This window comes from Olea europaea, unplaced genomic scaffold (genome assembly GCF_002742605.1).
Source record: "Olea europaea var. sylvestris unplaced genomic scaffold, O_europaea_v1 scaffold399, whole genome shotgun sequence".
Taxonomy (NCBI): domain Eukaryota; kingdom Viridiplantae; phylum Streptophyta; class Magnoliopsida; order Lamiales; family Oleaceae; genus Olea; species Olea europaea.
In genome coordinates this window covers 490,657-503,207 of record NW_019259490.1, presented here as the reverse complement: position 1 = coordinate 503,207, position 12,551 = coordinate 490,657, and the positions used below count along the sequence as shown (strand labels likewise).

At 33.6% G+C, this 12,551-nt stretch overlaps 2 protein-coding genes across 3 annotated transcripts; both read left to right on the top strand.

Moving 5' to 3' along the window:
• Positions 1 to 1,691: 1,691 nt before the first annotated feature.
• On the top strand, positions 1,692 to 6,925 carry LOC111387360. 2 transcript variants are annotated; one of them, XM_023011916.1, is made up of 3 exons: positions 1,692 to 1,806; positions 2,437 to 2,959; positions 6,385 to 6,925. In XM_023011916.1, the coding sequence occupies exons 2-3, from the start codon at positions 2,497 to 2,499 to the stop codon at positions 6,432 to 6,434; spliced, it is 513 nt and encodes a 170-aa protein (XP_022867684.1). In that variant the 5' UTR covers positions 1,692 to 1,806; positions 2,437 to 2,496; the 3' UTR covers positions 6,435 to 6,925. The 2 variants fall into 2 exon arrangements, with proteins under 2 accessions (XP_022867684.1, XP_022867683.1); XM_023011915.1 differs by having other exon boundaries at positions 2,396 to 2,959.
• Positions 6,926 to 8,402: 1,477 nt separating this feature from the next.
• Positions 8,403 to 10,914, top strand: LOC111387357 (pentatricopeptide repeat-containing protein At2g22410, mitochondrial-like). Its single transcript, XM_023011913.1, has one exon. The coding sequence runs from the start codon at positions 8,448 to 8,450 to the stop codon at positions 10,467 to 10,469; it is 2,022 nt and encodes a 673-aa protein (XP_022867681.1). The 5' UTR covers positions 8,403 to 8,447; the 3' UTR covers positions 10,470 to 10,914.
• Positions 10,915 to 12,551: the final 1,637 nt, after the last annotated feature.

The following is a 12,551-nucleotide window of genomic DNA, read 5'->3' as shown; positions in this document are numbered from 1 at the left end:
CATATATTTGATAGGGTTTAAATTTTAGATTTTTATCAAAGTAAAAGTTAAAAACTTAGGTTGCGTTTGATTGCAAGCATGAAATTTGAATGGAAAGAAAATAAATTTTAAGTAATTTAATTGTCTAAAACTTATTTACATGGAATTTGTCAATTAAATGTATTTGATTGATTTAATTTTGAACTTATAAAATATTATGCTTGTCCGATTTTTATTTGTGAGTAAGTGAGAGAGAATTTTCGAAAAATAAAATCCTACTCTCCAAGAAAATATCTTCCTTGATTTTCAAGAAAATATGATCACGTAACCAAAAGTAGAAAAATATTTTTCATAGAAAAATGACAATCAAACAATATAAAAGTAAGAATTTTGGTGAGAAACACAATTTTCATAAAAAAAAAAATATTAATAATCAAATGCTGACTCATTTTACCACATATTCCATGAGACTCATATCTTTTTAATCATACACTTTATCAATTTTTATTAAAATTGGTTAATAATCTAATTTTCATCCCTATCAAGAATCAAACAGTAAAATAGATTTTAGGCTCTTCAACCAAAAGCCTTTGACTAAAAATTATTATTGAGGGTTTTTTTTAGCTTTATTAAACCAATCTCCCTATTTTATCAATCAATCCGTACTTGTAAATTCTAGGATCCTAGTGTTGAAATTGAAATTGAAATAAGGGAAAATTGCAGTCGAGGTACCAAATTTTTTAGTTACTAGCAGACTTTGTCCAAACCTTTCATATGTACCACTGAAAGTACCAAACCTTTCAAAAATCCGCACCCGAAGTCCAAATGGATGGAAACCGTCCATTTGACCGTTAGTTGATCAAAAAAGTAAATTTGACCTATTTTGACCAAATTGGAATGAGTAAAATGGTAACTTGATAATTACAATATTAAATGAAAACAATTTTGAAAGCAAATATTCCAAAAAAAAATTGAAAGTTCAGTAATTGTTAGGAAATAGCTTTAATTGTTTCATTTACATTGCGGTACTTTAGAAAATTTTCAATATATATATATTGGTACCTTGAAATCCCTTTCCAATGGTGGTACCAGAAACATCAAACAAATCCCCTTCCTTAAACAATTCCTCAATCGAAAGTCTCTGATTGGGCTCAAACCCATCAACGGTCTGGAGCCTAAATTCCTGAAAGTGGCGCAATGGGATAATTTCAGACTTTTTCAGATGCCCCATTCCATCGATGCAGAGATAAGTGGGGTTTTCTTTGGAGTGGTGGCAGAAAGGGAGAGGTTGGAGAGGCGCTTAATGGGGAGGTGGAGGTGCTGATGGTTGGTTTAGGGACAAAGATGGTGGGGTGGAGTGGGGTGCAAATGGGGTGGGTTAATTTCTTTTCTTAAATTTTTGATTTTTTCTTGATTTTTTTTTTCAATTTATTTAATATTTTAATTATCAATTTACCATTTTATCCATTTCAATTTGGTCAAAATAGGTCAAATTTACTTTTTTTGGTCAACTAACAGTCAAATGGACGGTTTCCATCCATTTGGACTTCGGGTGCGAATTTTTGAAAAGTTTGATACCTCCAGTGGCACAAATGAAAGGTTTGGATAAAGTCTGCTAATAAACGAAAGGTTTGGTACCTCAGCTGCAATTTTTCCTTGAAATAATAATAATTGCACACGTTTTCAGAAACGTACAAGAATATATCCTTGTTCCCTCTTTGTCGTCTCTTGGAAATTCTTGTTGTCTAGCTATAGATTCATAATTCTTCAAGATCCAATAAAGCTAGAAAACCCCAAATCTCTTTTCATCTGATTTCCTTTCGAAAGGTGCACTCCCTTTTTCGATTGATTTCTTGGAAGCTTTTGAAGCCTAAGAATGAACTTAAAAAATTATTTTTCAGATTACACTAATGAACAAATGCTTATATAAATCAACCCGTACAGTTATTTATGCTTAGGTAGCATATCATCGAGGATTGAACATATATTACTTTGAAGAACTGGTATTTTGAATTTGCCCAATTAGTAAATCTATCCCCGCAAATAAGGTTTTGGCTGGACGTGGAATTATGAAAATAATTTTTTCTTAATGATGTTGCTTTGTTAGAATTTTGTTGAGTGGTTTTTAATTTGTAAATACTCTGTTGTAAAACTGGAATATTCCTGGTCAAGTATATGGTATTCTATTCTTTTTGACCTTTTGTTTCTGATTTCATGGCTGTCATTTACTTTGATTCAAACTTGATATGTTGTGGACTTAGCTGTCATTTTTTCCCTTTTTCTCATTTTTTTTTCATTAATATATAAATATTCACTTTTCATATTGGCTGTAGGTTTGATGTCAATCTAGTTATTCTTATTAATTGTAGATTTTCTAAAATCAAGAAATAATGATACACTGAATCTTCATTTTCAGGCTTCTGAGGTATATTGAATATTTTGTGCATATTGTTACAGTTTTGAATGTATCGGCCATAAATCCTAAAATATTCGGGCGTGAAAGGTTCAGATTGAGGTATGGCTTTAGCACTAACCCATCTTTCATGGTGGTTGTGGAGTGGGAAGCAACAGGAACCTAACATCTCAGACGGATCTCCATTGAATTCCTCGCCTGATTCGGGTTTGTGGGAAATGGACAAAGTGAAATTCCCGGTGGTTCATAGGAAAGCTATTGGTTCCTCATCTGGACGGGTTAAGAAAAAATGGCAGAGTCGAGAGGAGCGAAGAATTGACAAGGAATATGATGTAGTTCTTGTGCCGTCAGATGGAGGATGTCTTTCAGCGTCTGATTCTGATGGTTCAGATTGGTCAGTTGGATGGTTGGAGCCCCATGGCCCTGGCTTCAAAACTGATGATACTGTTGATGATAGTTTTGCAGTGTTGGTTCGTTGCTATGGTCACGATCAAAAGGATCTGGTAGATAACTCCAAGGATGTGTTTATAGACACAATTGGGAAAATTTCAGATATAAATGCTTCTGGTAAGAGTCAATCTCTGAAAATCTTATTCCCATTGCTTTAAATTAATGTTTGTTTGTTTTAATTCTTTTCTGCTCCTTCCATTTCATCACAATGGATGCGCTCGATAAATTTGATTTTGAGTTTTTATCCATTGGCATTAGATTCGTAATATACTAAGCTCCTGTTTGTTTGATGACCATTATTTGAAAACTCTTTTTTCCACATACTTATTTTCAACCACATATTCACACAATAAAATATTATGTACGTAAACCCAAAACTTTTCTCCACTTTTGATCGCAAATCCTTCCAAAAATCACTATTCAAAACATTATCTTTTTTACAAATAATTATTGTCAAACGGGGGCTAAATATGATCATATTAGGAAAAACCTGCACGTACAGGTGCAGGTTTCACAAGGGGCCTTACAAGCCCCTCACTGTTTGGAGGCTGGCCCCACATGTATTTTTAAAAAATTGTGGGCCCGCCCCCACTTATTTCTTGCCTGGCAAGACCTGTAAAGTACCTGTAGCTTCACTCATCATATTATATGTATTCAACTCTCGTTGGTAAGGAACTACTCATTAAAATTAAATAATTTGTTTTTAGAAGTGGCTACCAATAAATTAGGAAAGCCAACAAGGAAGAAACCAAGGAAATAGTCTAGTGTACAATATTTGTATGCACATGAGTTGGATATTTGAATTGCCTTTGGTTGAGTGGTTCATATTTTGCTTCTTGTCTGATATAAAAATCTTAAACAAAAAAATTAGATGTAAAATACAAAGGAGACGCCTATGTTTAAAATTCTTGATACAAGTCTTCACGAAGGATAAACTGATGAAAATGGTAAAGAGTTGAAGAAGGTAGAAATTCTCAATAATGAACCTGGAATTTGGAGGGGAAAAAAGGAGAGCAATAAGCTCCTTGAGTTTACCAAATTTGTGCTACTAGAGTGCAAGATTGAACAGGTGAAAGAAGATGGACGGCAGAATCTTGTAGAGGAGGAAAAGGCCCCAATAAGGGTTATAAAACGAGAGGGGGAAAGTGGACTATGTTGGAATAATAAACCGAAGGGCAGCAATCTAACCTTGAAACATGTTCTTTAGGTTGGACTAGCGAAGAATTTAAGTGAAACTCTTGAATCCTCTGTTTTATCCTTCCATACACCACTCAATAGGACTGAGCCGAAAAGCCTGAAAGATTTCTAAAATGACATGGGCAGTCCTCATTTGATAGGAAATTACCATCCACCTAAACTAAAAATGGAAAACAACCACCTGAAACTAATTAAAATAACACTCAAAACATAAAGATCGTATTCCAGGGCTAATTGCTTGCTTGGCTAAGCTTTTAAGTACTGACTTTGGGTTAAAAAGTAGATAAAAGTTGTGATAACTAATGAATGTGAGTTCAAAAATGATGTTTGACCGCCTTATAAGCTTGAAAAATCTATACCGACTTCACTGCTAGGTACTGCCTTTATTTGCTGCTTTTCTTATGAGGTTAAGAACAGTAACAACATAAAAGGCCAGGAGAGGGAAACAATAATAGTGGTTTTGTAATTGACTTGTGTGTACAGTCTTTCATTACCTCTTGGTGTAATTGAATAAATCATTACCTGTAAAGGAAAATCATTCAACTGGATGCTTAAAGTCATGCAAGTTGTCTAAAGCAAGAATCCAGGCATGCCACGGGTACTGCTTCTTTCATGGGACTAGGAACATTATTTAAAGCTTTTTGTCTTAAACGTACATCTCGAGTGTTAGTTTTTTTGTGTGTGAGTGATAAGCAAAATGGATGCAACATGATATCTCTTCTTTCTAACACAACATAAATGCAGTTTTATTTTATTTTATTTTATTTAAACTTCATGATAAATTTGAGTTACCAGTACTGACACTGCTTCAGAATCAAGTTTAGTTACACTCGAAGAGTTCTATAGCACCTCCTAAGTGAAAGGTGGGTAGTTAAATGATTTATTGTTCCGAGTTAAATTTCAAAAAGTATGCATCAAGTAGGTTGAGCTTAAATTCAATTGCTCAAATTTATAATTTTCTTCATCTGGATCATTTGTGATAATATTCAAGGATTGAAAAGACACTGTAACTAAGCAGAAAGGTCATTTGAAGTGCAAAATGTTATCAAAGGAACTTGGGGATCATTTATAAGAGGCAGGATTGACCATATTCTCGGGGTCCCGCAAGTTTTCACTAAAAATATTGTTCCCTGAATATCAATAGGGAGGGAGTGTTCTTTGTCCGGTGTGACAGAATAATGACAAAATTTCTCACAGTTTCTTCTTCCATTACACTGCAATTTGTGGATATAGTTGTAGGCATTCAAATGAATCGGATTTTAGTTCTTTATGATAGTTGATAGAATGTGTTTATGATTCAGAAGTAGGTTCCTCGTTCTTTTCGCCTGGTGCTACATTTTGTGTTTATAACTATTACAGTTTGTCAACCTTTCTTTTATGGCTAAATGCTAAAGCTCCACTGCAGTTTCCAAATATGCTAAATATGCCATGGTTTGGATAATCTGCAAATAACCCTTTTAGAGATAAAGACTGGATTGTGATTCAGTGGCCCTATGTCTTAAAATATAATCATCTGGTTTCTTTTCTTCTTTCTCACCCAATAATCAACTGATATCATGACATATGATCCGACGGCGAGAAATGGCAGAAACCATTTGAAAGTTCGTGAGAAACGAGCCAATGACCATTCCAAGGCTCAAGCTTTGATTTGGCTTGATTTTGAGGATAGATAGAACTAGTTAGTAGTTTATGTTTTGATTCAGTTTAAGTAGTTGTTAGTTCAGTTTTCATGGTTTTATTAATTTTAGGGATAATTGTAGCTGAGATCCCAAACCTTTTAAAAGATTACAGACTTTTCCTAACCTTTCATTTGTTGCATTTATCACCCCAAACTTTTCAAAACGTTGCGGATGAAGCCCCAAGGCCCCCAACGGCCGGATTCCATCTATATTTTTGTTAGTTGACCAAAAAATTGAATTTTAACCACATTTTAATCAACTATGAAAGGACAAAATGATAACTTTATATTTTTTTACATAAATAAGTAAAAAAAACTTGAATAAAAAACCAAAATAAAAAAGAAAAAAATAAAAGGAAAGGGGAAAAATTATCTTCTTCTCCCTCGCCTCAGTGCGAGAAGGTAACTAGAACATGGAAATTGTAAACTGACTTGGCATACTCTTCTTTGTGTTATTGCTTATAAATGAAAGTCTTCTTCCTACCGTTTTCTGGTTGTAAACTATACAAATACTATTTTCTGCTTGGTCGAGTTTCAGATACCTTTTCTAATTGTTTGGTAGCTTACATCGATTTAAATGAACGTAGAACAATCTAAAATATTATTGTTTCAGGTTTTCCATTGTATTTATATTATATATTTCATGATTTTTCAATCTCATTTTCAGAAAACAAGAAGCATATGGAGCAGTGGGTCTCCTCTCTTCAGAACAACTAACGTTTCGATGAAAACCTCATGGGATTTGGTCTTCTGGTCCTGCTACATTCTAATTCGGATTCATCGTGTTGTTTATAGTTATTATGTATCTCTTAAACTTAAAAAAAAAATGGTTAAAAAAGGAAAAGAAAAAAGAAGAATATCAAAAAGATCAAATAATGTATAGCAATATTATGATATTGTATAGCCGGGAATTTGCTAATAGGAAATAACTCTCCTAACATGGCTGGGATGGACTTATCTCAGTTAGTTTTCAGAATGATAGGAGCTGATGTGTTGTATATTGCTTGGGATAGTGGGCAAAATTTGAAAGTGCAAGGGGGGAAAAAAAATAGAAGAAGACAGTAATGAACTGATGGTGCTTGGTGTAAATATGTCTGTACATATGCAAAATGTGCTTCTTGTCTTTGTAAATATATTATTTCATTGTTAAGGAATACTTTGTCATTGTAAGGAATTAGATGCTATATATTTGAACTTTGTCGTCTGTATACAATATTTTGTTTTATTTTTCTTTATAGAGGCTTGCTTTTATTAATTTAATTTTGTTTGTATATTTATTTGAACATAAATTTGTATTTTCAAGTCACTTTTAACGGATTTTCTATACGAAACTCTGGATAAGGACCATATCAACATATTAATGCAGGTCTTAAGGTGAAGAGATCTTTGTAAATATATTATTTCATTGTGAAGGAATACTTTGTCAGTTTAAGGAATTGGATGCTGTATACATAAACTTCGTCTTATGTATATAATATTTGTTATGTATAACTGGTTGGCTTACTTTTATTAATTTATTTTTGTTTGTATACTTATTTGAACATAAATTTGTATTTTCAAGTCACTTTTAATGTGTTTTTGTACGAAACTATGAATAAGGACCATAACAACATATTAATGCAAGTCTGAGGTGAAAAATATATTGTTGATAGAATTGCAAATGGAGATGAAGGTTGAAAATGATGCTCGTAGTTTGTCATTCTAAAATTGAAAACATGTTTCAAGCTCATACTCTCTTCTTCTTCTTTTCTTTAGTAGCCCTTGTTTGAGCCACATTTTAAGAAAAAATGCATTATTTATGTTATATTAATGAGAAATGTGTAGTTAAAAAATAAAAAAAAGTTTTAGATTTGCGTGTAATATTATTTTATTAAAGAATGTGTGATTGAAATGATGTCAAATCACTATTGAAGAATGTATTTTTTCAAAAATAATGTGGCTCAACCAATCCTTTATTGTTTTCTGGGAAAGAAAAAACAAAAAGACTTTTATTTAGGCTCTATTTAAGCCTTCATTAAAATGAAAAATATAATCGTTATTTATCACATCAAATCACTATATTTGATTTTTTTATTTCTTGTGTGAAGTTCATAATGATTATATTTTTCATTCTCTTTTTTACAATAATATGGCTCAAACGGGGCTTAATCATACATAAAATGTTTTCAAGAAAGTTTCCATTCTTTGGAGTTTTTATACTTTGATTAAAACTTTGATACTTGAGCTTCGAACTTGTTTTAGCATTTTGCTACTTAACTGTTTGTAGAGAGGAAATTATTTCTTTTACCTAGTTTCCTTTCAAAACAGGTATTATATTGAGAAAAATGACACACGTACAGGCCTTGTCATATGAGAACGAGGTGGGAGTGGGCCCCATAATTTTTAAAAAAAAATATACATGTGGGGCCCAATCCCAAACAGTGAGGAGCATGTGAGGTCCCAGTGAACCAAGTTCCTGCACATGGAGGTCGGTTTTTAAATTAATCAGGTGGATAATTTTTTCTTTTATCAAAAATCATAAAAATAACAATAACAATTACAAAAAAAAAAATGAAAAGATAGAAAATTAAAAATTATTAAACAGATGGGGCCGTCAAAAAAAGAATAAATAAAATAAAAGAAAAAGAAAGAAAGAAAAGAATAATAAAAGAAAAATGTCAGACAGAAGCAGCTTCTTCTACGAATAAGCCCCTTGGCCCGTATCACACGACATACATTTTTGGTCTTCAAATGAAACTTCGTACTACACTACTAAGATACATTTCGATTTCGTCTCCTTCACGTAGAATCCCATTAATCTTTCAAATTGGCAAGAACTTTTCGTCAAACTCCAAGAAATGGAATTCAAATCCCAACCCAAATCTTATAATTACACACCCTACTCTCCTCCTCATAGAGTCCTGCAACTCCATGTCCCAAGCAAAACAAATCCAAGCCCACATTACCCGCACTGGCCTCGTTTTCCATCTCTTTCCAATCAGCAGGCTACTGTCTTTTTATTCCATGGATGAAAATGGGAGCTTGAGCTATGCAAATGTGCTATTTGGTCAGATTCTAGAACCAAATGTGTATATTTGGAATACCATGATAAGGGGCTGTGTTAAACATCAGTTTTTTGAAATGGGTTTTGAGTATTTTGTTAGAATGGTTAAAGAAAGGGTGGAAATGGATAAAAGAAGTTATGTTTTTGGGCTGAAAAGTTGTGAGGGCTTGGAAGATATTAGAGTGGGAGAATCATTGTATTGTAGGATTTGGAAAGTGGGATGTGTAGGGGAGGTGATTGTGAGAAATGGGCTCATGCATTTCTATAGCGAGAGTCATAAATTAGGCGAAGCCATGAGAATCTTTTATGAAACTGAAGTAAGAGATGTTGTTTCTTGGACTAGTATGATTGATGGATATGTGAAAAATGATTTGGTTGATGAGGCTTTGAAGATGTTTGATAAAATGTGTGAAAGTGGTGTTGAACCCAATGAGGTAACGATGGTGGCAGTCTTTAGCGCATGCGCCTTAAAGGGGGATTTGAGTTTGGGGGAGAGAGTACACGAGTTTGCAGAGAGGAAAGGAGTGAGATTTAGTTTGAATTTGATGAATTCTATGTTGGATATGTATGTGAAATGTGGGTCCTTGGCCAAAGCTGGAGAGATTTTTGATAAAATGGAAGTGAAAGATGTGTTTTCGTGGACTAGTATGATAAACGGGTATGCGAAGATTGAGGAAGTTGATTTGGCTAGGAAGTTATTCGATGAAATGCCTAGGAAGAATGTGGTTGCTTGGAATGCAATGATTGCAGGTTATTCCCAGAATAGTAGACCTAATGAAGCTTTGGAACTTTTTCTTCAAATGGAGAACAACGGTTTGGTTCCGATGGAGAGTACTTTGGTGTGTGCCCTCTCTGCGTGTGCTCAATCTGGTCGTATGAATCTAGGGCTAAGGATTTACGATTACTATATTAAGCAACAATTAGTCAAGCTTAGCATAATACTAGGGAATGCATTTGTTGATATGTATGCAAAATGTGGGAATATTCGTGCCGCTAGAGAGATATTTGATGAAATGCCGAAGAAAGATTTAGTGTCCTATAACTCAATTATAGTAGCTTATGCTTCTCATGGTCATGCACATAAGGCTCTTCATCTGTTTGAACAGATGATTAATGTTGGATTTAAGCCGGATGAGATCACATTGGTTGGTGTCCTGTCGGCTTGTGCCCATGGTGGATTAGTCAAGATGGGTTGGGAATATTTTACAGACATGAGCCGATTTGGATTAAAGCCCGGAGTCGAACATTATGCTTGCATGACTGATTTACTCAGTAGGGTTGGGATCTTGGAAGAAGCTTACCAATTGATAAAAACAATGCCTATGGAACCAGATAAAGCTGTCTGGGGTGGCCTTCTGAGTGGGTGTAGGATACATGGAAATATTGAGTTGGGGAAGATAGCAGCAGAAAATCTTATAATCCTGGATCCCAACGATAGTGGCATTTACGCCCTCCTAGCCAGTCTATGTGCAAAAAAGAGGAAATGGGACGATGTAAGTATGGTCAGAAGTATGATGAGAGAGAAAGGGGTGAAGAAAAATCCAGGTTCTAGCTTGATAGAGGTGGAGGGTAAGTTTCACGAGTTTTTGGTAGCCGATGAATCACACCCCGAGACAGAAGATATATATAAAGTTCTGCAGGTTATATTTTCGTCATCAAAAGTGGAAGATTTTGCTTTAGACTCTCGCTATATTGATGCTTTTTCGTGAGATAATGTAAGTTTGAACTGCATGATGTGCAAGTGATACAAATATGAACTCTGTAAACCTCCCGCCAGGCAGAGCACAAAACAAGGCAGGTTTATTTCTCACGTGTGATTGGGGCGGGAGTGAAACAACGGTTCAAAGCCGAGGAAGACTGGTCGAGCTGCTCTGTTCTTGATTTGCCCGAGTTAGTCATCTGCTATATCATCGTTGATCTGCCCAAGCTGGTGTTCAAATTGCTTATGTTGATGATCTCGTTGTTGACAATCCGACATTGCCCTTTACTGTAAATATACTTCATCTGTAATCTTGTACTAACATGATTGATTTGAATTGCCATCTATTTGTTGTTCTGTATTCTTGCCATTTTCAGACAACTCATAGTATGTGGAACTATATTTTACCATCAAAAGTTGCAAATTTCTACTTTCAATAAAACCTTTTTGACTCATACTTCTAGCTCACTGAATCTCTCTTTCACCCGTACACAGTCCTGGATGGCACTCGGACTCTTGCCTTGATAGACCTTCTACAACAATGATCGAAAGTAATTCTTTGCCTCGTAAGCAAGCCTTGTATATGTGTCGGAGGGAGTCGTTTGATTTTATTTCAAAACTTGTACTGTCATCTACCTGTCTGATAAATTTAAGAAAGTTAACAATGAAAATAAGAGAAGAATAAATTCTTGAAAACAATCATTTGGGGATAAATATTTATAAATATTTACGAAGTGGGCAATTGATTGTCGAGAATCTTAGTTAATAAATTGTGTTAAAAATTCTCCATAAAAATTAAAAAAATTTCTTGATTAGTGTGGTTACATGGTACTCTCATCCTTCAAATTTAGCCCCTGTTCGATTCTCAATTTTTAAAAAAATATATTTTTTTTAAACAGTATTTTGACATCATTTCAATCACATATTCTATAATAAAATAATATTATATATAAATCCAAATTTTTTTTTATTTTTTAATTAGATATTTCTCATGAATACACTATTCAAAAATTCATTTCATTCTTACTAAAATAATGGATAGGGATGGCAATTTGAACGGTCAAAATCGAAAATCACGGTTAATCGAATTGAATGGGGCGAAAAAAATCGAACCAACGATGCAATGGGGCGAGTATGATTTTGATTTTAATAAACCGGTTCGTGGCGGTACGGATATGGTATTTACGCCATCGAACCAATTACCCGCTAAAAAAAAAAAAAAGCACAATTGAATTGATTTGATTATTGTGTTTTACACTACTTTTCTATCTAGCCCAAAACAAAATCCCCCCCATTATATCTACTTGACTCAGCCGACCAGCCCACTTACCATTAGTCTATAATAATAGCATTAGTATGACAGTATATAAATGTAAACCCTACTCTCCACAAACCATAAACTCATGCACGGCTCATTTTATTATTAATTTTTTCTATTGTGTGTAGAAAATTCTACTTTTTCATCATACTCTAGAATTTGTGTAACGTTTAGCGAGAAGGAAGCTGATGAAGATGTACATTTTTTTTAATATTAGTTAAGACATTCTGAATAGGAGTATCGTTGTATTCTCTACTTACACTTCTTATTTATTATATAAGAATCAACTTTGTGTGCTGATCTATGCTAGTAAGATTTGTGGGGAAAAATGAATCAAATAACTTCAATGCACAACAATTAAGAATGAAAGAAAAATTTAGTATTGTTATATTTATAATATTGTTTTTTAAATTTGTATTTTGCAATTAAAAATTCGGATAATATTTGTATTTTCGTTTGGAATATTGTTTGATAATGTTTGTATTTTCGTTTGGAATATTGAATTTTTGTTTTCATTGACTTTTTTCATAAATTATTTTATATCAATTTAACGGATGAACCTATAAAAAATAGTTTATTTCCGTGGTTAATAATCGAATCGAATCGAGATACGAACCAAATCGATTTATGTGGTTATGGTGCTGTTATGGTATGGTTAAAAAATTAGTGGTGCGATTATGATTTTGTCCGAACCAACCTATAACCGAGTTGTTGCCAACCCTAATAATGGAGCTTGGGTTTAGTGAAAAATTATTAAAAACATTTAAAAAGAAC